The sequence below is a fragment of the Gymnoscopelus microlampas genome (genome assembly GCF_963454915.1).
Source record: "Gymnoscopelus microlampas genome assembly, chromosome: 6".
Classification (NCBI taxonomy): Eukaryota; Metazoa; Chordata; class Actinopteri; order Myctophiformes; family Myctophidae; genus Gymnoscopelus; species Gymnoscopelus microlampas.
This window is the reverse complement of record NC_139943.1, coordinates 38,041,924-38,067,628: the sequence shown is the minus strand read 5'-3', so window position 1 is coordinate 38,067,628 and position 25,705 is coordinate 38,041,924. Positions and strand designations below refer to the sequence as shown.

Genomic DNA, 25,705 nt, shown 5'->3' with positions numbered 1-25,705 from the left:
TGCCCATAATTGGTGACCTGCAACACAAAAGCCCTATCAAATTATGTTCTCCACTATTCGAGACGCATCTATTACTTTTTTAAGACTCATTATAACATTGATGTTTTGGTCTGGCTAGCCATATAGGCTACAGGGTAGCCGGAAAGCTCGCCCAAAAACACGCTCGCCCTCAGTTGTTCTTGTATTCTTGAATTTGTTTTACTGAGGATAAGGTTAGAAAGAAGTTTAGGGTTAGGCATAGTTTTACTGAGGTTAAGTTTAGGAATAGGGTTAGGTTTTGGCACCGTTTTACTGAGGTTAGGCCTACGTTTAGAAATAAGGTTAAGTTTAGTTTAGGCATAGTTTACTGAAGTTACTTTTAGGAATACCAGGTGGCGACCGTTCCGAGGTCTTGCCCCGAGGCGACTGTATTTTGGGGCGAGGTATTCGGCTGCTCTCACTGGGCATCTGCAATAGGCCTAGACTACCTTTATGTACATTATGCCAATAGGCTAATGTATATTTGGTTTATTTCTACTCTACATTAATCACCGCACATATTTATTTTTCGATTACAAGAGTTGATATCGATCCTCAATTCACACATTTTCCAAACCAAAAGTAGTTGGCCTACCTACCTATATGGGTGTGGCATCATGTCCTCTGCAGCTCCTTTCAACAACCAGGCGGTCCAAGCTCTCCTTCAGGTTTGTGAATAAGTGTCTTTGAGCTGAGGCCTCTACTCATTATATACAGGTACCCACACACCCCTCTTCTACTCCGGGGCTCATTGACCTGCTGTCGGTGATTAGACAGATGCCCAGGCCTAGGTGGAAAAAGTAGCATCATCCTTTCAGTTGATTTGAATTCGTCAGAGGGGATAGGTTTAGATTACGTCTCTCTTTCAAACTGGTAAAGTTGCACTGAAATCCATCCATGCGCCCATTGTCCTTCCCATACATTATGAAAGAGTCGCAGCCGGCGAGCTCGCACGTTGCCACCCTCCTCAGACAGGCTGAACGCCCGGACGCTCACAGCGCAGGGCAACCGATTCCCCGAATGGTAACCGGAAGACTCGCCCCAAAACATGCTCGTCCCCATTTTCTTTCGCAGACCGCTCGCCCCCAGCTGTTCTTGTACTCGTGTATTTGTTTTACTGAGGATAAGGTTAGCAATACGTCTAGGGTTACGCATAGTTTTACTGAGGTTAATTTTAGGAATAAAGTTAGGTTTTGGCACAGTTTTACTGAGGTTACGATTAGGAATAAGGTAGTTCCAGGCCAGCCCAGGCATAGATAGTTTACTGAAGCTAGGTTTAGGAATACGGATACCAGGTAGCGACCGTTCCGAGGTCGCCGGATTTGCCCCGGGGCGACTGTGTTTTGGGGCGAGTATTTTGGTATTCGACTGAATTAGACAGAAGTTGAAACTCTAAACCCCGAATATGCTCGGAGAGACACACAGGCAACAAAAGAAAGGGATGTTTATAAATATTTCACAAGATAATTAGAAGTGCGCCTATTGAGGACGACCTAATGACGAGGCAGCGTATTTTAGCAGTCCTCTGTCATGTCTACAGACAGTATAGGCTACCCTTTGCAGAGCAAAGGGTGAACCTGCCATGGGACGTTGTCGTTGAGGATCAATGTAGTACTACGCAGCCAATTGTTGGCAATTAAATTAAAAGCACACTGCAATGTTGAAGATGAATGTTAATATGTTAAAATATTACAATTTAAAATAATACAAAATAACACTAATTAGCAGGTGGTATAATACTTATATAGCCTAAATATGCTATAATAAATAAATACTTATTACTTATATAATTATTTATTTATTTCAGGATCAATTACTGTAATGACTTATGGGTTTCTGTCTTATTGATAATTCAAACCCGCTTGGACTTCTTGCTGAGATGTAATTATATTTCTAAATGACTTTCATTGTTGACTTTTATTATGATAGCCAATGATGTATTCACACAACTTATCTTTCCAATATATAATAATAATTATTATTATTATTATAATAATAATAATTATTATTATTATAATAATAATTATAATAATAATTATAATAATAATAATAATAAATAATTGTTTATGAATAGATCGCACTATATTGATTGTAAGTCAATTGATGTATGACCTTATCATTTGTTTAATCATTTGTTTGTTTCTTTCAGTTTGTGGCTTTCCTGTCAGTCCTACAATATGTTCTTATTTGAGGCAATCACAAATGGTGCTAGAATGCTATTGCATGTCAGCAAGGGTTAAAATGGCAGTAATTTGATCCTGGATAATTGTTAATGTACTGTATGTCCTTTATTGAGTGCCAAAGCCATCAACCAATGTTATATTATTCAAAAATACATTGTTTCTAAACCTGCAGCAGTTTGCTTTTGGAATGATATATTTAATGATAGCCTAATGTATAGGAAAAACACCTGAGTTTTATCAAGAAAACATTTCATCTTAAAAATAAGGTGCATGAGTGAGGTAACCTTTACGATGCTGCATAGATACCCAGTTAAAATCTTGTACTTGTACGTTTAAGATCTATATCAACATGCAATGCTTGTTTAATGACGATTCAAATGAAACAAAAACTGTGAATGTACAGTGTCATGTTGTTTTAAGGCCTTCTTATAACTATAAGACCTTCTCATTACTATATTTTGACGATATAAAGCATTGTGTGAATCCTAAAACTATTACAGACCTTGCAAAAATAAATTAAGTTAGGTTGATCCTTAAACTCCACCCAGAACTCATCTGCCTGCTCATTTTATTAGCCCAAAGTGGCTCAGAGTGGAGGAGCGAGTAGGCATATCACATCCTTTTGGAAGGGCAACAGATGGGACAACTTCATATATTTAAATAGTACATCTAAACAACATTATCAGTTACTTTTTCATAATTATATGGACATGACTTTTGAATAGGTGACCCTACTGGTAGCAGGAAGGAACTTCACAGTGATGACATCATGAATGGTGGAAGTTGCTAGATGTACACAGAACTTCAAGTACAAAATTGGCCCATAAATGAACATTGTAAATGTCTAGCATTAAAAAACCCAGAAATATTAGCAATGCTCTGGAAGCATTTCTACTGTAAAACTGCAGCACTATGTAACTTTCCTGTTCTACATCGGATGTCAACCCTTGTGTCCTGTGCTTTACCACTGATAATAGAGCCTGCCTGCTTGGTTAGGGAAGAAATTGAATTTTGATCTTCTTGTGACAGACAAGAAACAGGACCGTGTCAAAGGTCGTGTCTAACCTCTAAATGTCTCAATAGAAGAGCAGGCAGACCAAATACAACCACCCCAATTGTATGACTACTGTATTAACATACTGTACCATACAGATTGGACAAAATAACATTGTATTTGCCTAAAAAAAAAGTTACATAATGCAGCTTTAATTATTAAAACCATCAATTAGTTGAATTGAAGCCAGTACCACATACAGTGGCACGTGGCAATCAGTTTACACACACATTTACATTCCAAGGACCACAATGGAAATAAGGCAGCTCTTAAGCTTTTTTGTGCTTTTTGACAGATAGGTACAAATCTGTTCACGTATAGACATCTTTATCAATACAAATGTAAATCAAACCATTTTTGATGGTTGTCCACACAGAACCTCCATGTATTATCTTTCTTCCAGACCAGGATGACTGGGGTGGCCCAGGGGTTGTTAAGAGGGTCAGATGCTGCCTGCCTGCCATCTCCTGCACCGCTGTTGCCATAGGCGAACATGGATAGAGAAAGCCTCCCCTGTGTTCATTTTGTGCTGAACCAGTGGCTATAGGGTACGGTCCTCATCACGGGCAGCAAAAATGTCAAGGGTTTCTACAAGTAAGGCTTGTAGCTGAGAGGCCCTAGTGAGCTGCACCATCCCCTGAGGGGCCCTGTACTGGTGGTATTGGAACTGGTGGCTGACTGATCATCTAAAACCTGATTCCACTGTTCACACCCCCTGTTGAGCATCATTCCACTCTGAACAGCTGCCTGGGCTAGTGTGACAATATCCTGTCTGGCTGCTGTCATGGGTGAGCATTCATGCTGCCCCTGAAGTGGAATGGTGACATTATTGGCTCTCTTGCCACACTAAATGGCTATTGTCACTGGGCCCATATGGAAGTGGTGGGCCCTCTGTATATCTACAACTACTATGTCTGCAGTCTGAATCTGCATCGTTGTTGATGACCACATTGGAGTCGGTTCATTGTGAGCATCGGGCAGGGTTCCAGGGTTGCCCCGGTCTTTCACACCGATTGCAACTGGACCGGGAACGTTTGCTTTTCCTCTGTCTGGAAAAGCAAACCTGGAATGTGGTTGGGGCTGAAAAATTGCAACACATTCTGACTCCCAAGCAAATACAGATATGCCCTCAAAGACGATTGGGACTGAGGATATGATGCAGAAAAGCAGGTTCCTATGTTGTCTTAGTTAGTGCAGCTTGGTGGCATAGGCTGCTATCCTCTACTTTTCTTTTCTTGTCTGGTGAACAGTTGTTCCCTGGCTTCACTGGCCAAATCCCACCAGAATGGTCCACTCCTCTGGTCTGGTCTGGCTATATAGCCTGTAGTGACCATAGATGGTAGTGACCATCCTTCCAATGCCAATGCATGGTGGGAAGCTGTTTCATCGTTGGACCAGCCAATGAGTTTGGCCGTTATTTCAAACTGGACGCAATAGACGTTGATAGGCCCATCTCGGAGGTAACTTGGCACCTCCATAGGGGATACACTGCCGGGAACAAACAGTGGAGAGAGTTGGCTGCAGGGCAACCCTGGCAAGTAGCACCTCGTCTGTGGACAGTGGTGATTATGATAACAAAACATACATTAACTAGCCTACTTCGGCCATTTGAAAATAGCCGATCTACAATTTCAAATGCATCACCATGAGACACATTGTCAGCTTGTAGATCTGCTATTTTATACACTTGAAAACTTGTGAAATGGGACATTCTGCATGAGTAAAAATGTGACTTTTACTTGTAACAGAGTATTTCTAGTTGTAATATTGATAATTTTACTTAAGCAAAACATGCGAGTACTTTTTCCACCACAAACCCAAACACACATACAAAATAAATCGTAAATTAACATGACTAAATTACGTAAAAAATGCATACATTCTCAACGCATTCACAAAAAAAGAATAAACACAAAGTCAGAACAATAACTGACAGTGTGCATGCTGGGAAATCCATCTCGTCCAATGCCAACACGACTGTTAGCTAAAGTAGGAGACTGGGGTCAAAAGTAACACCATTTACATTTTCCTTCATAATTCACCGACTACTTGAAATCATCTTTTGTTATAAGAAACATATATATCCACCACTGCATAGGGATGAAGTGGTAAACGCATGTACAATATTTGCCTCTGAGATGTAGTGGAGGAGTAGAAGTAAAAGTAGGCCTACTGAAAATTGGAAATGCGCCAGTAAAGTGAACATACCTCAAGATTGTACTTATGTATAGTACTTGAGTAAATGTACTTAGTTACTTTACACCACTGCATAATTGATCTGGACTTATTTTTAACTCTATGATCTGGACAGACAGCTCCCTAACAGTTGTCCATCTATTTTACATTTTCTGAAGAAACTGTTTGTACTACCAAGTAGTTGCACCGCGCCGCGCGACTGCCATCTGGTGGGTGAAAGATAAAACAGGCCTATTCAGTTCAGTTGGCAAGAACAATTTTAGATTGATTGGATACGGCATCTACAATTGTTCCATCACAGAAACTTATATGAAAACGACTCACAAACAATTGTTCTTTCAGCAATAAGTTAGTATGCAGATATAGTTCATATTTTTATTTATTTATTTATTCAAGGTACAAGGGAAGCACATTTATTTTTTGCCTTTAAAATTGGAGATGTTGACTTATATCCTTGACATAAGGGTTAAACAAAAAAACAAAAACAAATTATAATTCAAATATATCTCTCATTATTAAAATAAATCCAAATGATGGCATCCAACTGCACCTTGGTTATTCTCAAATGTTCTCATTGAATGGCTATATCCCAAAACAAGGTCACTCCTTGGCAGTTGGGACATGTAGTACTCAGAACTACAGCAAGATTAATTTTATGAACTAGAAACTAATGCATGAATTGTCAATGACAATACATTTGCATCTTTTTTTGCCAACAGCATGCCAATTTAAAATTTTAAATGCAGGTGGTAACTTAAATACAAGTGGAAAACCCTTGCACCACTGAGGTGACAATTTTTTCATGAGCTAAACATCTCTTTGGGTGTCTTATCAAACTTTTTTCCCAGTCTGTCAGCAACTAATCAAGGTATTAATTCATTTTGGGTCAAGTTACATTTTCTCCAGGTGAGAAGAAATACACTAATTTAATGGTTAGGTAACACATTTCTTTCTTAAAGAAATAAGCAATCATAGAAACTCATCAGGCATCTTGGGATGAGTACACGCTACAAACATGTAATAAGCTTCATGCCAGTACAATGACATTTGTTATAATAGTAAATCATCACTGCTATGGTAATGTGTCCTTCTTTTTCAACCTTGTGGTGAAACCTCATGTTAACAGGCACATACTGCCTATGTACAGTGGACAAGATTTTAAAGAGGGATCACCTGCATTGAGAACACTATTATACAAATGATCTGAATTTAAACTAATCTAAGGGAGGGCTTCTTGGAGGTGCATCCATATGAGGAACATTGCTCTATTCATCTTCTCCCTTACAAACCATCAAGCCCCAAATCATCTCGTTAACTAACTCTAAATCAAATATGTATGAGATTCATTCTCTTTTTAGGGATGGGATGCAGATCTGCCAGAATTGGGTCCCACCATTTAGGTTATCTTGTTAAAGAATTTACGTCGCTCATTGAAATGACAGAAGGTATCATTCTATAATGTTGAATGGCAAAAATCAAGAGCACTTCTGTATGACAATACAAGTAGGTACAGTATAGGTCAAAAGCAGGAACGCGAAAGCACTCCCAATGAGAAGAGATCACCTGCACACTGACAATAAATCCTGATTCATACTTTGTTGCGCATGGGTGTTGCACTCAGAAAATAGACAAAATACAAGCTTGTAGATTGGGTAGATTTTGGTATGTGACACCCACGTGCAACTAAGCATATACCTCAGGCTTGACAATAAAGGTGGACACATTTGCATAAGAAAGACTAGGGTGTAACATCTCTTTGGAGTGGAGAATCTGATTGAACAAAAAGCAGCAAATCGTCCAAAAGCAAAATAAAGATGTATAATTCTCCTTATCTTTACAGGACAATTAGTTTCCAAACTAGCGTGTTATATAAGTATTAAAACCATACATTATGATAAGATTTACCACCGGCAAAAACTAACTATCCCTACGCAAGTCAAACACCTAGTATAGTTTAACACAAGCAATAGGCAAAGTTAAGAAGTTCAACGATTCAACAAGGACCTGGATAATCCCCCACCCCCACCCGCTTAAGCTCGATTTATACTTCGGACAATTGAGTCACGGGGAGAAAATAGCCACTCTACAAGCTCACAGCGCATCACGGGTGAGCTTGTAGATCCGCTATTTTCCGCGCGATCCCGTCGTACAACAAAGTATAAATCGGCCATTATTCCCCACAGCACAAACACCAAGCCCAGCCCCACACAACACCGCCTGAACTCACAGGGGGCCTACATAGGTGTCCTTCCTGTTTCTAACAGCATTACTGTAGCTCCACAAAGCCCTACACAACTTTACTTCGGTGTCATGCCACAATATACAAAAAGATACTTGGAGAATGACAAATACTTTCCTAGAACGGAGAGGAGGAGATGGAGGAAGTATCGGGAGCCTCCTCTTCTGACATCTGCTGGGCATTAGTGGTCAATGCGTAATGGGTACAGATAAGCCACAGATCTGTCTATTACTTAAAACACACTCACTCACACTCCCATGCACTCACCCACCCAAGTACACACACATGCAAAAAGAAAAAAACAGATACACTTGTGGCATTACGTAGTGTGATTTCTCAGGGTTGATGTGCTGGTGCATCTCCGTGGGGTGACAACTACGGTGGGTCAGGAGATTTGCATACTGGCCCTTGGGCCTCACCGAGGGCAGTTAGACAGGTCACATGCAGCCATACAAGCCTGGTATAGTTGACTGCCCTGCAATCTGCAACCTCGGAAGTGATAGTTGTAATGGCAACTTCCCAAGGATTCACAAGGTAAAGGCAATGGTATTCAAATGAAAGTGGAGGGTCAGAAATGGTAATGCATACTTGTGTGACTGCCCAGAAAAAGGTGGATTGTCATCCTGCAGTAATCTGATGGCAAGGGAGAAACAAGCGTGCCTGATGAACCAATAAAATATAGAATAAAACAAATACTCGTCGCAATAAAAAGGTGGTGAGGTGTGGCTGTGGGACATAGCTGGGATATTGAGTGTAAACAGTCTGCTCCTTTTTTTGTTGTGGTAATAGCAATCCATCTAGTCTCATCTTCCCAGCCTCGTTCTCCCAGGGAGGCGTCCTGCCCCCTGTCTTGTTCAAGTTTGGACTGGCTGGGGAGCAAAGGTCAAACAGAGCCAAAGCCTTGGCAGGGACAGCAGCCACAATGGATCATGAAAATGAATAATGCTCCTCCTTTCTGCTGTGGGTAGGGTCTCGGGGGTTGAGAGCCGAAGGGGGAGATAACGGATAGCAATGAGTTCCTAGAGGAAAGGGACATACTGCAATATAATCCTGCAGTTCCACGTATAGCGATAAAAATCGTTTTAGTCGTAAAAAATAGTCTCGTTTAAATATGAATATAATAGCAAGTTTCTGTTCTTTAGGAAATGATAGTCTGTGTGGTAGAGGTCAGCTCCCCTTCACTACAACTCCATATCCTGAGCCTCATCCTCCGAGAAGTCTGACATGGAGCTCTCAGACGAGGAGTCACCGGCTCCCTCCTCTTGCTCCTTTAGGGCCTCTTCTGTGGCATACTTCTGGATGTACTCTGTGACAAGGGGAAGAAGTGAGAAAGATGCATCGTTTTATCAATGTGAAGTCTACTGCAACTTGTTTCTATTCACTCAAACACAAGTAAAAACACAAGCACAAAAACATACACTTGTGGCATTATGTAGTGTGACTTCCTAGGGTTGATGTGCAGGTGCAGCTCTCTCTATGTTTTCATAGCCATTTTCATGACAAAACGGTGGGTCAGGAGATTTGCATACTGGCACTTGGCCTTGTTTTTCCCATTTCACTGGGCTTAAGTCATCCCGTCTCTACCCTCCTTTTTTGGTTTTACATTAGGCCTACAGTAAGTACCTGGTACTTTTTCGATGGCTTCCCCATCAAGGTACCAAGAAGGCTGAGGGAATACAGGAAGAGTGGGCAATAGATTTCCCTAGTGCGTAGTAGTGCCCATAATGTTTTGGTGCCCAGAAGTTTTAAATGTTACTAAGAAGTTTTCAGAGACCAGGAAGAACGAAGAACCGCATGTCAGGAATCAATCTGTATCCTTTATTTTGGATCTTCACAGATAGAGACCCCTGTGGTCTCCACCAAGAGCTCCCCCATCCAAATGTGTCACATCTTAATACCATTCTCAGTCACACAAGAACAGCTGTCAATTCTAACATGGTTGTTTTTATAACTCACACATACAGTCGACATTTGGAAATAGGTTGGCGTGAATCAGCTGCTGTAGGGGGGGTTGTGATAGAACTGTAACCCCTACAAGGACACCTTCTGAGTTCACAGGTTACCAACAGGTGTAGGTCAGAGCCGTCTATGACACATAATCTCAGATGAACATTAGTATAATTTGTTCTTGCTACCACAGGTAATGTGTTAACACTCCAGACTAGTGATTGGTCAGAGAATCGTCACTAGCGGAATGACAGAGACATATCCATGGATGGGAAGCTTGTGAATATTGTTGCTACGGTCAGCCGTTATTGTTTTATATTCGTATCTTCTCTTTGTGATCATGTCTGCTGTGTGTAATTGCCATGCAAGACTACATTTAGTTTTTGCAGTGAGAAAACACTAATTAGCTTTGTTTTTAAAAAAAATTACTGAGTAGAGAAGGGCTGCCCGAGATCACATGCAGCCATACTAGTCTATTATTGAAACCAATATTGCAACTTCACCGCACTTTTTAATATACAAAAAAATAAAACACAAGGTATAAAAGTATAAATTAGGCTTTAAGTGGCAGTTGCGAACATTGTTTAGCTGGGACCACGCAGTTAGTATAAACCACTCTGTGATTCTGTCTGTCTGTTGCTCAGTCTCGATCTCTCCCACATGTTCAAGCGCAAACTGAGAGCTGGTGGCAGCATATCACAGATTATGTGCTTATTTAGAAACATATCAGGGAATAGTCATGCTTACCGTATTTTCCGCACTATAAGGCGCACCGTCAGTGCGCCTTATAGTGCGGATGCGTCTTATAATCCGATGCGCCTTATATATGTATCAATATTGGTTCCCTTGGTTTCCGCACTATAAGGCGCACCGTCAGTGCGCCTTATAGTGCGGATGCGCCTTATAATGCGGTGCGCCCAATATATGAAAATAATACATTTATTGAAGGTGCGCCTTATACTCAGATGCGCCTTATAGTGTGGAAAATACGGTAATTGGTAGCAACCACAGAAGTAACTGATTTTATATCTTCATATTCTGTATTCTTAAACCAATAAAAGTGATTGTAAACCATAACAGTGTATGTGAAAGCACATAGACACAAATGTTGAGCAACAATGGTGGACAAACGACAAACCCCAGTATCTAATGCCAAAGACAAGAAAGAGAGTTGGTCAACATGTTTTCAGAACATTGCTACAGTTACACAAAGTAGCCAACTGCCACTTTAAGAAGGGGGGATCCGGGGAGCCCGATAGCAGAGTGGTTAGGGCGGGTACCACATAGGCTCTGATGCCTGACAGTGACTCCAAAGTTCGATTCTCAGGCCAGGTGCATGTCACACCCCATCTCTCTCCATTGTATATCAATAAAAAGCCTGAAAATTGTCTTAAAAAAAAGAAAAGAAAGGGGGATCCAACCTTTGATCTTGTGCTTGTAGTCCTCTGGCCGATGAAGGTACATGGCAGCTGCATCTCCATTCAGAGGGTCGATGGGATTAGGGTAGGCTAGCAGCTGGGGGAGGAACGACTCAAAGATGTTGGTGAGGTCTGAAAGATGGGGAGGGAGAGAAAGAGTTGTATTTAACATGGTGAATAGGAATGCCATGAAACTCCTTGATTGTGACGTTGTGGCTTTTCCACTGTAACATAGGCTGAACATAAAGTCAATCAATAGTTTTTTTTTATAACGTTTAGTTTTTACAATATTCAGCTGCCGCATAACGTCTGACTCTGTATTCCAAGGAACATATAGGAAAAACAGCCGATCTACAAACTCATAACACGTTGTGAGACTGTAGATCGGCTATTTTCAGCAAAGAAATTGGGCGTAGAAGGAAAATAAGGAGGGGGCCTACTATAGAGCCCTCTAGTACCCCGGTCAACAAACGCTTGAAATCCACCAAAAAAAAGCATCGCTCACGCTCTTTATTGTGCGTGGAAGTTTGTGCGCGACTGTTCTTGCCAAAGCGGGGCGTCTGGTCAATGCGTTTCAATGACAATGCACCCGGAGCGGAGAAAAACATCTGTGTATGGCCGGTCATTCATTAACATGGGAGCGTAAAAAAGCGGTGTCCGCACGCTTGCGCACCCTGTAGGTTTCATGGGTAAGTATTTGAGTAAAGAAAAAAGAAAAAACATAGAGGAATCAGGGCTCCAAATTGGTTTGAGGAACAGAAACATTAGGAGCAGAAATAAAAATGGAAACAGCCTGAATATAGCCTAAATCCGAACATAAAAATTCATTCATTTAAAATGAACATTTGAAATGAACATTTCAAATGTTCATTTTAAAGACAGTGATCATTCTTGTTCAAGGTGCATTTGTGCTCATGGTACCAGTATGCAGACTCTTGCAGAGTTTACCTGCATGCAAGCCAAGGTCACTCTGCTATATTCTAAACAGGGTCATATCGAGATATGTACTCTATAAAGAGCTTAATTAGACTCCAACTCCAAGAGCACCGTGTGTGTGTGTGTGTGTATAGGCACTAAGTAATGCGACACCTAGCACTACTAAGAAATTCAAAGTTGCTTGTTATCGGTACTTCTCTTAAGTTATTTGAGGATACAAGCTTGAATTAGGCTAGGTCTGTTAATGCAGTGGTTCCCAAACTTCCCCAAAAAAATGTATGTCTCCCCGGGACCCAAACTAGTGAAAATGGCCGATCTACAAGCACACAGTTTTGCGTGTTGTGAGCTAACAAGCTAACAACACGCAAAAGTTTGACTCTTTTCACTCCTTCTTAAAAGTATGTTTTCCCTCTTTTGAAAATAATTTCTGGGGACATTTTTTGAAAATCTATTTGACAAAATAAATGTAAACAAAATGTAGGAAATAAAGGGGTATTTACTCACGACCCATACAAATTTGACTGCGACCCATATATGGGTCCCGACCCACTGTTTGGGAAACACTGTTAATGCATTATCCAGGATTTTCATTTCGTGGTAACGTTTTTAACATACAGCCAGGTCAAAAGGGGAGCAATGCATGGAGAATAAATCTGTCATGTCTCCTACTTTATCACCTGGACAGGTCTGATTTCTCTGTGATTGACTGGTACAGTAAGTTCAAGTATGATACACACAAACACTACAGGTTCCAATCAGAACTGAGTCAAATGGTAGGATTAACGGGTTTGTGTGGTTTTCTTTTTCTTTTTCTATCCTATTTTGGCGAGATCTCATGTGTGATGTCCAGTCCACGTATTAGAGTAATCATTAACTGCCAGATGATGTCAAATAATAAAAAGGAGAGTTATCCTGTTAGATTTGGAAGCAGAACATTTTAATATGAACTTGTCATTTATTTTTAGCCTATTTGCCATCAATTTTATTATTGGTGCCAACAGCGACACATAAATAATCACATATTGCATACATTAACTGCTCAAGGGGAGCTGCTCCGTGACCAACAGTATAAGACTTGTACTGGGCAGCTTCCTCCCGGGTGTGAATGTGCATAACTGTATGACTGTAAAACAGGGCGTTGCTGAAAAAGAGCACTTGTGCTCAGCGAATCTACCCTGGATCAGTGTAAAGGTTTTAACTGGTTTAGGAATGTTATGGAACGGGGATGGAACGCAAGAAAGGAAGCATTACAATATTGGTTCTGCTCTGAATGAACCGGATGAAAAGAAAAACAAAAAAACATTGACATTACCACTACACCACAAGGCCCAAAAATGTCCTGGGTGTTTAGCCATTTCTAAGCTAGTGACCAATTAGGGCACCCAACAGCTGAATATAATTGCTCCTAGAAATGCCATCCAACAGCTGAATACCCCACTTCCTACTTAAAAACAGAGATAAAGACATGGCAGCACAAGTTCTACTTTCATGTGTTGAAAGGTTTTAATTTGACCCGTTATACTATCAGTTAGACACAAATAACCTCTTAAAAATCACTGCGTCATTCTGCTGAAAAATAATTAACATATAAGCACATTATAATTATTGTTAAACGTAAAATAAAACACCTGGAATAGAAGTTTAGCATTTCATGTTAGTCTAATGGTAACTCTGGTCACAGCCACAGAGCCTTCGAAATTCAATTGGAATGTTCACATAGGTGTACAAATGTTGACTAATCACACAAAGGTGACTTGAGCAACTTGTGTGGACAAAGTTAGAAAACTGACTCCATATTTGAGCCACAGTTTGTTCTGTTATGTGATCTTACAGGCTATGGATTTTATTAACATTCAGAGCTTGGGGCTCAGAATGGTCAATTGTGGTTGAAATACGAGTAGATTAGGCCTAGATGTTTTCTGTGAAGCTGTACCGTGGAATAAACTGTTACGCTGTCTGTTTCATCACTGACTATTAATGTCAGTCAGTCCAAATTAACCGACTAGTACAACTATTAAAAGGACTATAATGTAGCAGTTCTTACCATAGAGAGCTGTCCATGTCTGATTGATAACATCTAGACACACAGTTCCTGACCTGAGAAAAGAAAAACACAGTTAAAGCAGAGTGGGGGCATTGCAAGAGTCTGTCATGGTAAAAGAGGCCAGGAAGCTTATTGTAAAACATTAGTTACATAGGTTGTTTTAACGAAGATTCAACTTGCAAGGTCAAATAACAGAGTTAAACAAAACAGATCTATGTATTTACACAAATGACAGGTGAATCATTAATAGATCATGATAGACCAACTTACGCTTCATCAATGTTGGGATGGAATATTTTATTCATGAATCCTGTAAAATAAAAATGAAATCATATTTAGTCTCTTAAGTGATGGTGGACAGTTTCAATAATGTCTTACTGTATGTGAATAAAACACAGCAAACATTCCATACCTATTGATGGTGATTTGAATGGGTACTTATCTGGAAGGTCCACTCGAACCTTCCACACTCCTGACTCATAAGGTGCTGAAACAAAAGAAAAATAACACTTGAATCAAGTCACCACAAGTTCCATTTCCAAATAAAATGTAATCAGGCAGAACAGTGTTAGCCTACAAAGAGCGACAATTTGAGTTGCATTTGCTTTGTTTTCTTCTTCTTCTTTTTAAACAAATAGGGAAAAATATAGCTGCAAAGAGGAGGGGTTCAAGCCAAAACTACTGTTGCGAGGTGGCAAAACTTTTTCTGACACCTGTATTAAAAATAACTTACAAGTTCTATCATAACTGGAAAGACTCATTCATTTAAGGCCATTTGTTATAGGCCATGTCCTTTTTGAGCAATAGACTCAACCTATTGATCAAATAAAAGAAAACATTTTGGGGCCAGATTTAAGTGATTTTGCCTCATATGGGGGTGGTTTTAGAAAAAAAAGTACACACATGATTCAACAATGTTACAAACATATCCTGTGAGATTCATGCAAAAAAAATAACTTTGCACTTTAACCCTTAATCAAAATAATAAATGACTCTTACTTCCTGGTGGCCCGTGAAACTTGACCACGAACTCGTTGAGTCCACTAAGGATGGTTACCTCATGCTTGCTCTCGATGCTGACCTCTGGTCAAGGAAAAGACATACCAAAAACAGGCCACATAGAAATAAGTGTAACAGGGTGCTCACTTAGTCAACAACACATTCTTTTGAACGGAGACGTGGGATAAAGTGAAAACCAACTGGCATCCAAAAAAATGGAATGTAGCATCTAGGTAAAAAAGTTTGTCAAGCCAGCTGAACTAGCTTGAACATAGGTCAAACACAGCATCAATAAGCCATGGCATTGAGATCAATAATGCAGTGACCACAGTCTGACCTGCTCAGCCAACAGCTCAACTTACTTATCTTGCACGCAACTTGTGCTGATCAGAATTTAAAAAAGTTCTAGTGGCATTATCAGAGGGGAAATTCCTTGTTATTGTTACGCACCACCTGTACTATTTTTTAAGAACAGGTTGACCCAAATTTGATTCATATTTCACATAAGAAATGCTATGGATGAGTGAACAAAAAGTATAAAATGTACTATTGAAATGAACATTGCAGGGTCTTTCAACTTTATGGCAAAATAAGTGTATGCCTCTGAACCATAGATTATATGGCATGGTAAGCACAAGAATTCACAAAGCTAGAGTGTGAGGTAACCAAAAACTGAAGGCAGGGTAGTTTCTTCTATCTGTCTAGTATAGGTAGCATAGTCACTAGAGGGGATGGGGGTGGGGTGAATTCTGTAGGGAGGATGTGTCATAATTACCGGGTGTGGTGACAGGCTGTGAGACTAGACTGCGTTGAATGTTTGAATTGACACATAGCCTATGTATGCCTTTGTCACAAAGAAACAGAAAAGTGTGTGTGTGTGTGTGTGTGTGGGGGGGAGGGGGGTCAGTATCATACACAAAAGCAACAGCTACTCTACATTTCACCATCCTGTCATACTGTTAATCTCCAGTCACTGTAAACCTACTTTTACTTTATTTTGCACATGCTGTACGTAGTTTTATTCGACAAAGCACAAAACCACAAAAGATATAACTAGAAAACTAAAATACTTGACAGTATAACATCAAATTTGATTAATTGGGATAATCTAGTCTAGTGACCTAAAGCAGGGGCCCCTGTAGTGATGAAGCCTGTTAAAGGCACTGTGAAAGTTGTCATCTCTGGTCTCTTCTGTCTTCCCCCTGAGGTTGTCCATAGAAAGCAAAGCTATAACCACAAATGTGACCTCACGCCAGTTATGTTTCTAGGGTATTCAAGGTCATTCATCTTGAGGAGAGGCAAACAACCTAGACCGACTCTGTTATTAATCCATTCAAGGCAAGCTATGTCTTAAACCCTACATGGTCCATATTCGAGTAGTGGCTTTGAAGCTAAAGAGAGATAAAGCAGGGGAGCAGAAACTGATTTCTTACAGGCTCAATGGCTCATCTGTTTAACCTGTTCACGAATCAAGTTGCCAAGCATTAACATTTTTGTCCTGTGAAGGTAAAATTCCACTTTATAAGCATGGAATCTATCAAATATATGGCAGACAAAAACAGATGTAAGAGAAGAGGAAGAAGAATTTTCCCATAGTTATGGCAACAGTCCAGAGCGCCAGCATGGCCTGCTGGCTTTTGCAGTCACCTATCATCTGTTAAACAAAGTAACAAAGTTACATCACGTAATTAAACCATCATATGAGTGTCTGTTCTGTTTTTTATCAAGCTAATTTGGCATGTAAAATAGTGCTGTAAAATGGTAGTCAGATCCTACATTTATTATACTGCAGTGCACATGTAACACTAGTTGCCATTTCAATGAATTCTCTCCCTCTCCCATTCACTAAACTATCAGCTCTGAACAATACATTTTGTATAGACCCCTTAACAGACTACGTCACACTGATAAGAACCACTATGCGCGCGCAGGCCGAAAGGACAAATAATTGGTCTATAGCATCATTTACAAGATAACTCCATGAAAGTAAAAATTGAATAAACCAGTAAAATAGAGGTTTTGAATCAAAAGCAGTTGTGACAGTGATTGAGTGCCATTAGCAGTGGTGTAAAGTAACTCATTACATTTACTCAAGTACTGTACTTTTGAGGTATTTTTTTTTACTTTACTGGAGTATTTCCAAATTTCAGTGCTTTTACTTCTACTCCACTACAATTATTTGAAAACTTTAGTTAATTTGTAGATTTTGATTACTATTACAAAACATTTATTAACCACTTCAGCACTATTTCGGCCATTTGAAAATAGCCAATCTACTTGTAGATCTATTTTCAAAAGATTTGAAAACTTGTGAAATGGACATTCTGCACAATGAGTACTTTCTACTTTTGTTACTTTAAGTACACTTTGATACCAATACTTTTTACTTTTACTCAAGTACATTTTTAATTCTGGACTTTTACATCTACGTCTCTACATTGCAGTATTGATACTTGTATTTAAGTATTACAAAAATGAACTTTTACTTTTAAATAAACTTTATTTGAAATGATTCAGGGCGGTGTACTAGTTTCATAAAGCAGAAGCAGGTCTTCAGCATGTTGGTTGGTTAAATCCCAACCCCCATCCTGCATGTGCTCCGTACAGCACGTTTGTTGTTCCTCGATCAGCTGTCTCTCAAGCCCCGCCCTCTACCATTTTCCGGATAGTAACAGGCTGACCAATCAGACTAAGAGCTCTACTGCAGGACAAAAACAAAACAATTCAGCTCACGCTGCTGTCTGGACCTTTATAGGCCAAGTTAACATAGAATCTGTTGCATAATAATATTATATTCATATTTAGAGCACTGATATTATATGAGTACTTATCGCATGCTCAGTACACTTGTACGCTGTCAAAGGATTTTTGAACCAAAATAAGAAACTGTAAAAAAGACAAAAAGGAAAAAAGTTGTGATATAAGTTTCAAATGTGTACGGTACGTTCTTAAAACGGAGATGACACCGCGTCTCAGACACAGCAGATCTCGTGGAAAAACACGCCAACCGTGACATTTTTAACGACGTTAAAAATGAGTCCCGGCCGATCGAGGCCCTTTTCCTTTCTATCAAGCCATATTTAGGCTATACTTTGTGTATTGTCTCACAAAAAGAGTAAAATCAGGTCAAATTATATGTAGTCTTATAATAACTATACTACATTTGATCTCTGTCGTCGATAACGTAAAGCTAAGTTCATGTTAGCTGCTAACAATGTTTGCATCAGCCAACCAGTTGGTTAACAGATGACGTTATATTTGACGACATCTTTCATAATCCCTGCCTGATGTGATCAAGTGTCTGTCTGTTTAGTTCTGTTCAACTTCTGTGATCACTTAACGCGGATCTACGGCTGGTTTGTCAAGCTAAAATCCAGTTAGTTGGGCCAGGGAGAAAAACAAACAGCCAGCGTTGCCATGTCGGCTTATTATGAGCGACCTCGGGCTTTTATGTAAAGTTGCGTGTAATAATGGGTTGCGATTTTTTTGGTCTGGTTTCTAAAGTGTAGTTGCTTAATTGAGCTTGTTTCCTAATGTTGTTTAAACCAGTGGTTCGCAAACATTTTCAAGTCAACAACCCCCAAATGAACATGTATTTGTCTGCGGGCCCCATCTGAAAACATGTTATGCCAAGCTCACAAGGAGTCGCGAAGTGAGCTTGTAGATCGGCTATTTTCAAATAGCCAATGTATATGTTTAAAGTGCGAAGGGCTCGCTTCTTTTAGGCTTGTTTTCATACACCTGGTTGCTTATTTCTCTCACAAAACATGGCAACACTGAAAACAGCCTGATAGCTCCCTAGCCAAGCTAGTTTAGCCTGCTAATGTTATGCCAACCACAGCATCCGAACTGGCAGTGGGCAACAAAAAAAGATGAATTTTCAACTGATAAAAGTAAAGACGCGCAGTATCGATGACAGTAGTGTGTCGATCCCACTTCTGACACCGTTAATCATTGCATCAAACGCTTAAAACATCAATTCTACACAATCATTGTATATAATTCACGTTACGACACGCAACAACAGTCGTGGCAGCAGTTTCAGAGAGCTGTCAGCTATAGGATAAAAGGATAAAAGCAGCAGACATGTTGTACGTCATCATGAACACAGTGTTGTTGTTGTTGTATTATAATGATAAAAGGATACAGTTTCACCACGTCCGTGTCCATTCGCCTCTTGCCCGGACTTGGAGACGACATTTTTGTAACGTTATTCCCGATCAAGTGAACTGAAACGTCGCCTTATGATACTAGTTAATCTTCTACCTCGACAACAACTCGACGCGGTTGGAATGATGTTAACAACAGTCTCCCCAGTTGATCCATAAACCAGATCCCAGGTGGAGCATCGTCAGCTACTCATCTGTCAACTGTGTGAAAAACGTTTGTCTGTCTGCTGTTCTGTTCTGTTCTGTTCAGATTCAGAACCCCCTGCCTATCTAGTTCTGTCCTGTTTTCTACAACAAACACGCCAAAGGTGTCGTCAATGATGTCATAAATAAGCGTCATCGGGAGTTAGACGGGGATCGGTATTGCCAGGTTCTGAGAGATAAACAAGCAACTGAGTCTATTAAAACAAGCCCAAAAGAAGCGAGCCCTTCGCCCTTTAAAACATAAATTGGCTACTTGAAAACAAACGATCTACAAGCTCACAACGCGTCACGATGCGACGCGTTGTGAGCTAGTAGAACGTGGAATATTTCTGACACACATCTGGTATTTTCAGATGGGGCTTTGTGGACAGATATTAATTTGGGGGTTATTGATCCTGAAAATGTTTGAGAACCACTGGTGTAAACAACATTAGTTAACCCAAATAAACAACTACACTTTCCAAACAAGCCCCAAAAACGCATCCAGCAACCAATATTTACAAGCAACATTGCAGAAAAACAAACCCAAAGTCGCTTATAATAAGCGGACATGGCAACACTGACTGTGGAATTAATTCGTTCCATAATTTACAGATCCGGCCTAAAACGGATACGGAAACGGTCTGCATGTATCTTTGTGTGTACATTGCCTAATAAAGTAGGCGGGCTCTAGACCGGATCTTAACATTGAACAGTAAATGGAAATCCGTGCTTTCGGGCTCAAATCTGGGTCTTTATACTATTGCGACCCTTGATTCGTGTCGCCACTTTTCTCAGTTGAAAATACGTATTTTTGTTGTTGTCGAGTGTTCCTAGAAAAGGGGTCTTAGTGACTATGCATGTAGCCTTGTAATCTGTGCGGACTAGACGCTTCCGCTTTTTTGTGACGTCACTGAGCTATCCTTGGTATTTTTATTCTAGCCTGTCCTGAAGCGTCTCTGCGAATGACATCAACATAGACCAGCAGCACCAGACTATGCTTTAATTTATCATTCGTCGCACGACGGTGTCGCGCACCAAAGATAGCAGATCTACAAGCTCACATCGCGTCACATCGCACTACGTTGTGAGCTTGTATATCTGCCATCTTTGATGCGCGACACCATCGTACGATGGGGCATATACATCAGGATAAAGTATCGAGAGGAGGGGCCGAAGTATAGAAGTATGCGTGCCTAAAATAGAAAGCTCAAAGTCGTTATTTTATGAAATGCGAACATTTAAATTGTGATGATAAACGTAAGTTCCACTTGTGCAAAAACACATTTTGTTCGCTGCCAGAGCATGCGCAGTATGCAGCAAACTGCAGTTGCTCGGAGTGAATGTGCTGCTGGAACGTGTGGAATAAAGAGTGCTTGTTCTAGTACGTTTATAGCTATGGTTGAAATAGCCCAACCTTATTGCATTGAACAAGGGCCGTTGTTGTTTTTCTAAGTTGTTTTCTGGCTACTATAGCAGTGGTTCTCAACCTTTTCAGGCCGTGACCCCCCAAAATAATCATATTTGAACTGGGGACCCTCCACCCTGACCAAGCACTTGTAGGAGTTGAGGCATTCAGTTTAGTTTGACTCACTTATAGTGAAAATAGCAGATCTACTTACAATCTGGCCAATGTGTGGCCCTGTTTAACAGGGGCCGTTCCGCAGCCACCTATAAGTGCTCTTTTAGAGTGGTTTTGAAGGAGAGTAAGGATTCACATGATTTTATGACTGTTGGTAGGGAAAGTATAGTTTGTTGATTACTTTTGGTGCAGTTATGGACTTTAAAAAAAAAATGTTTTAAAAAGGTCTTAAAAGTCATTAAATTGTCACTTCACTGTCAACTGGGGACCCCCCAAAATCATGTGGGGATCCCCCTGGGGGTCGCGACCCACAGGTTTAGAACCACTGTACTATAGAGTCATTTTTCTAAGGGAGGAAGGAAACTCAATAGACATCGTATTTAGCCCATAACTCGAAAAGCATATGAGTCCAGGGTGTGGTGGGCATTTTTATGTATCTATGCAGATAGTTATGTATTGTCCTCTTGTGTGCAAGCTTAATTTAGGCATAAGGGAGGTGCTAGAAGAAAGGCCATGGGGTCACCAAAATTACTGGGTTCATGCTGGGGACTATCACACTATTCACCATCACACTTTTGCGCCTATTTGCATTCAAGTTATCACATATTCTAATAATATAAGTATAAAATAAGAGATTGCAAATATTTTACTGTCAGTGCATTTGTGGATAAAACATCACTCTGTCTGATGAAGACCGTGCTACTGATATTGCATCAATAAAGATGATAGGATGTCAATCTAGTGTGCTGACATTTTTTCTGCATCACACGTATGCTGATTTTGTCCTGCACAGTGTTAATTTATAACTCTGAAGGCATAGAAATGTAACCAAATGCATGCACATTTGTAGGCTACAATTTCAGGGTTACATTAACACTGAGGACTTTACTGTGTACACTTGGATTTGGGTCGGACCAGTGCATGGTCTACTCTACTGGTCTATTTATTTTAAGGGAATACATTCTGAATGTTAAACCTAATGGTATTTGCTTGGGTTTCTTCCTACTACATCCAGACACAAGACAAGTGGCAGCGGTGGCCTAGTGGTTAGAGGGGCGGCCTTGATACCGGAAGGTCCCTAGTTCGATTCCCCAATTCATCACATCAATCATGAATCACCGCTGAATAGCCCTTGAGCAAGGCTTCCATGCAGGGTCCGGCTGGAAACAAGCTTCGTGCTTAGTCCGACACCCTGGGTAAACAACAAACTTTGCTTTGCTTTGCTTTGCTTTGCTTTGCTTTGCGGGAATGACATAATCAGAGATAAACCAGTGGGTTATAGTTATATTATGCATAATCAGTAGCTTGTGTTCTCTGTATAGATAATGCCTATATTTCATGGACCTCTTATACTAGCCTGGGACCAGACGAATCTGCAAGTGCAAAAAAAAAAAGCACTCTAGTCTGTCAACGCCAGGCTACTCTTATACTTCTTTAGTCATTCATCACTCCATCAAGTCAAGGTGGGCGTCCCCATTGCATATCATTGTAACCACTTAAGCTCTCTATACTTTCGCCGATCTAAGCTCACAGGGCATTGCATTGGCTATTGTTTGCATTTTTTTGCAATTAAAAAAACATTGGAAAATAGAAATGCAAGGTTGAAAGTGGTTAAAAGCCATGTAGACCAATGTACGTATATAAAACTCAAGATAACCAATTGTAACCCACAGCAATGTGGACTGGAGGGACAACAACACAGAACAGCAATGCACCATAGTGTATTTAATCCACTCTGCTGTTCTCAACCATTAACTACATTGGTATTTGCTCTCTCACAACAGTCAGATTAGATAACCATTGAATGGATCACATTTCCGATCTGGTCGCGTTCAGAGGGGTTTGGGGGACCCCGGCCTCTAGGACCCCAAATATATTCTGGACGTGTTTTGGAAACACTAGCTCTGTTCAGAGCTAGTGGGAGACCCTGGGTCTGTGACCTCAATATGTTCTGGGAACAAGTAAGTGGTTTGGGATCTCAAAACCAGTATAGCATCACAATAATTCCCATGTGGCGGCTGAACAGAAGAAGGATTCATTTATATTCATAATATGATACTCCTGATTATGTTTTTTTGCTGATAGGGAGCAACTTGTCTGATTAGAGAAAGAAAAACTACAATTGTAACATGAACGTTATTATTTATTTATGCAGCACAGCTGGAGCACAGAAAAGACCTGTAATTTGACATGTATAGACATGTTGTGCACAACAAAGCAGTTTTCACATCATTCAGCCCACCCTACTCATCTCCACATTAGACCTACACCAGACTTTTAAGATCTTGGGAAATTGTTCTCTTAGAGTTGATTCTTTGCTCGATTCATTCAAACAAACAACTTCTTTCTCCCAAACCATTGAACACTGAGCAGGTATTGTAATTCCGCCAGTTTTCAAAATGCGGTTCCAAATATTCTGAAATAAAACGAGCAATCACAATACCTAACATTTGCACTTTTCATGTAATAACAGAGAGAAACCACACACCAGAAAGCTTCTTCAAATTAGGAAGCCTCACAATCTTTTGATTAATTTGTTAAGTACTGATCATTAATCTCCCACAATCACAATGAGTCATCAGTATGTTTTATTGATTGATTGAATACTTTATTAGTCAGAAATGTAAACAGCACGAGGTAAGGATAACACAAAACACTGGGGACTTGTTTCCTTTGTGGTCCTATGTATTCAATTCATAAACATAGCATAAAAATAGCACAATAATACATCAACAAACACAAAACGCTATATGTACAAAGGTGAAAAAGGAAAAAATGTCAGCAGTGAATGTCACCTCCTTTCTATGGGAAAATGATCTCCCCTTGTATACACACTCTCCTGATAGATGAATTTTCAGGCATGTTTTGAGAGAAGCCAGTGATCCACATGTTTAAGGGATGGTGTCAGGGCATTCCACATTTTGGTGGCAGAGTAGTGGAATGACAATATTCCCATGTTTGTTCTATAAATGGAGGTACCAGATCGTTGTCGCTCCCTCTAGTATTGTCGCTGTGGGTGTCACCCACTTTTTAGTTAGTCAGGTATGAGGGTATTGAGGGCCCTGCCCCTTTGACTATTTTAAATACCAATCCCGTTTTTAATTGCTTAACCCTGAGCCATCCCAGACTAGCAAAATGTCTTGGAATTGGGTGAGTCATGGGCTTTAGGCTGAGAAGTAGTCGGATCCGTTTTTAGTGACAGTGAGATGTTGGAGAACCAAGAGGTGCAAGCATAGTGAAAGTGGAATTGAATGAGGGTTCCAGCAAGAGTCTTGAGAGCACTTTTGTTGACAAAAGAGGAAATTCTGCTCAAAAATCATTTTGGGCAGAATTTGATTGACTTTTTTGTATCATTTTTTGATGCCATTTTTTCACCTGTCAGCCCAAAAAGGTAATCCCTTCTTTGTTTGAGATAACTATATCGTCAGCTCTGACCTTGAAATCATTTGCATTTACATTACTAAGGGAATGTTACTTTGGACCCAAAAAGAATGGATTCTGTTTTACCAAGGTGTAATGACAGTTTGTAAAGCCAAGTTTTACTGAGTTCAGAACTGAGCTACAGTACCTCAACTTGCATTTTGTCCTTGCCCGAGACATAGCCCTAGAATGTCTGTGCAGAGTTTTGATTGATTGATGTACTTTATTTAGTAAGACATGAGAACAACAGTACATGGAAGTACAAATTCACAATACAAGGTCAACTAAACTGGAAGACTCATTAAGCACTGAGCTTGTTTAAGATGAGATCCCCATGCACACAAATCATGATGACATACAAGAGACAGACAGATATACACACTACTATACAGAACGTCATACAATCAGCTTACAGGTTACTGGTATAAGAGTGAAAAATATGTACAAGAGAAGAAAAAAACGGGGTGGGGGGGTGGTGGTGGGGTAGGTTAAGACTTAGACAGGGGCCATTTTCGAATTGCACCCTCCTGAAGGTGTATCTTTAGGGCAGTTTTGAAAGTGAATAGGGTTTTACACTCCTTTACTCCTTTTGGTAGGGCATTCCACATTTTTGATGAATAGCATGAGAACAAGTTCATTCCCTTTGTTGAGCCAAATCTGGGTTGAACATGATTCGTGGAGCTGCCTCTGGTGTTATGATCGTGGACTTCATTAACGTTTTGGAAGTATTTTGACAAATACAGGGGGATCACAATGTTGTGGTGTATCTTGAAGACCAGGCCCATAGCAAGTTGCTGTACTCAACCCTAAACCATCCAATCCTAGCAAAATGAGCAGGGGTTAGATGGGTTTTGTGATTGAGGCCAAGAAGTATCCTTACTAGTTTGTTTTGGGATGTTTGGAGCCTTGTTTTTAAGGCCTTGGAGGTGTTGATACCATGAGAAGCATGCATAATCGTAATAACCTTGTAAGAGGGCCCCTGCAAGAATCTTCAGAGTATTCTTACTGACTAGACGAGTCTACCTCGTGTTTAATGTAGTCAGTCAAATACAGTAGATATGTGTCAGTGGAGTGGGATGTTCTGAAGCCAGATTGGAATTCAAACAGCAGTTTTTGTTCATCGTGGTAGCTGTTGATCTGTTCGTGAATTTATCTCTCTGTAACCTTTGAGATGAACAAAGGATGGAAACAGGGCGGTAGGCTAGTTGCAGGTTCTAATTTGTTTTATACAGAGGGATTACTCTTGCCATCTTGAATGTGTACGTTGTAATGTATATGTTTGAATCCCACTACATAAACTAACTATCTTAAAATCTT

At 40.1% G+C, this 25,705-nt stretch overlaps 1 protein-coding gene across 1 annotated transcript; it reads right to left on the bottom strand.

Annotated features, from left to right (window-relative positions):
• Window positions 1–5,812: 5,812 nt before the first annotated feature.
• On the bottom strand, window positions 5,813–19,487 carry LOC311048052 (ubiquitin-conjugating enzyme E2 H-like). The gene is made up of 7 exons (XM_084061060.1): window positions 19,182–19,487; window positions 15,035–15,111; window positions 14,448–14,522; window positions 14,306–14,345; window positions 14,036–14,088; window positions 11,059–11,187; window positions 5,813–8,996 (listed from the first exon to the last, which is right to left on the bottom strand). The coding sequence occupies exons 1-7, from the start codon at window positions 19,232–19,234 to the stop codon at window positions 8,872–8,874; spliced, it is 552 nt and encodes a 183-aa protein (XP_083917186.1). The 5' UTR covers window positions 19,235–19,487; the 3' UTR covers window positions 5,813–8,871.
• Between the last annotated feature and the right edge of the window lie 6,218 nt (window positions 19,488–25,705).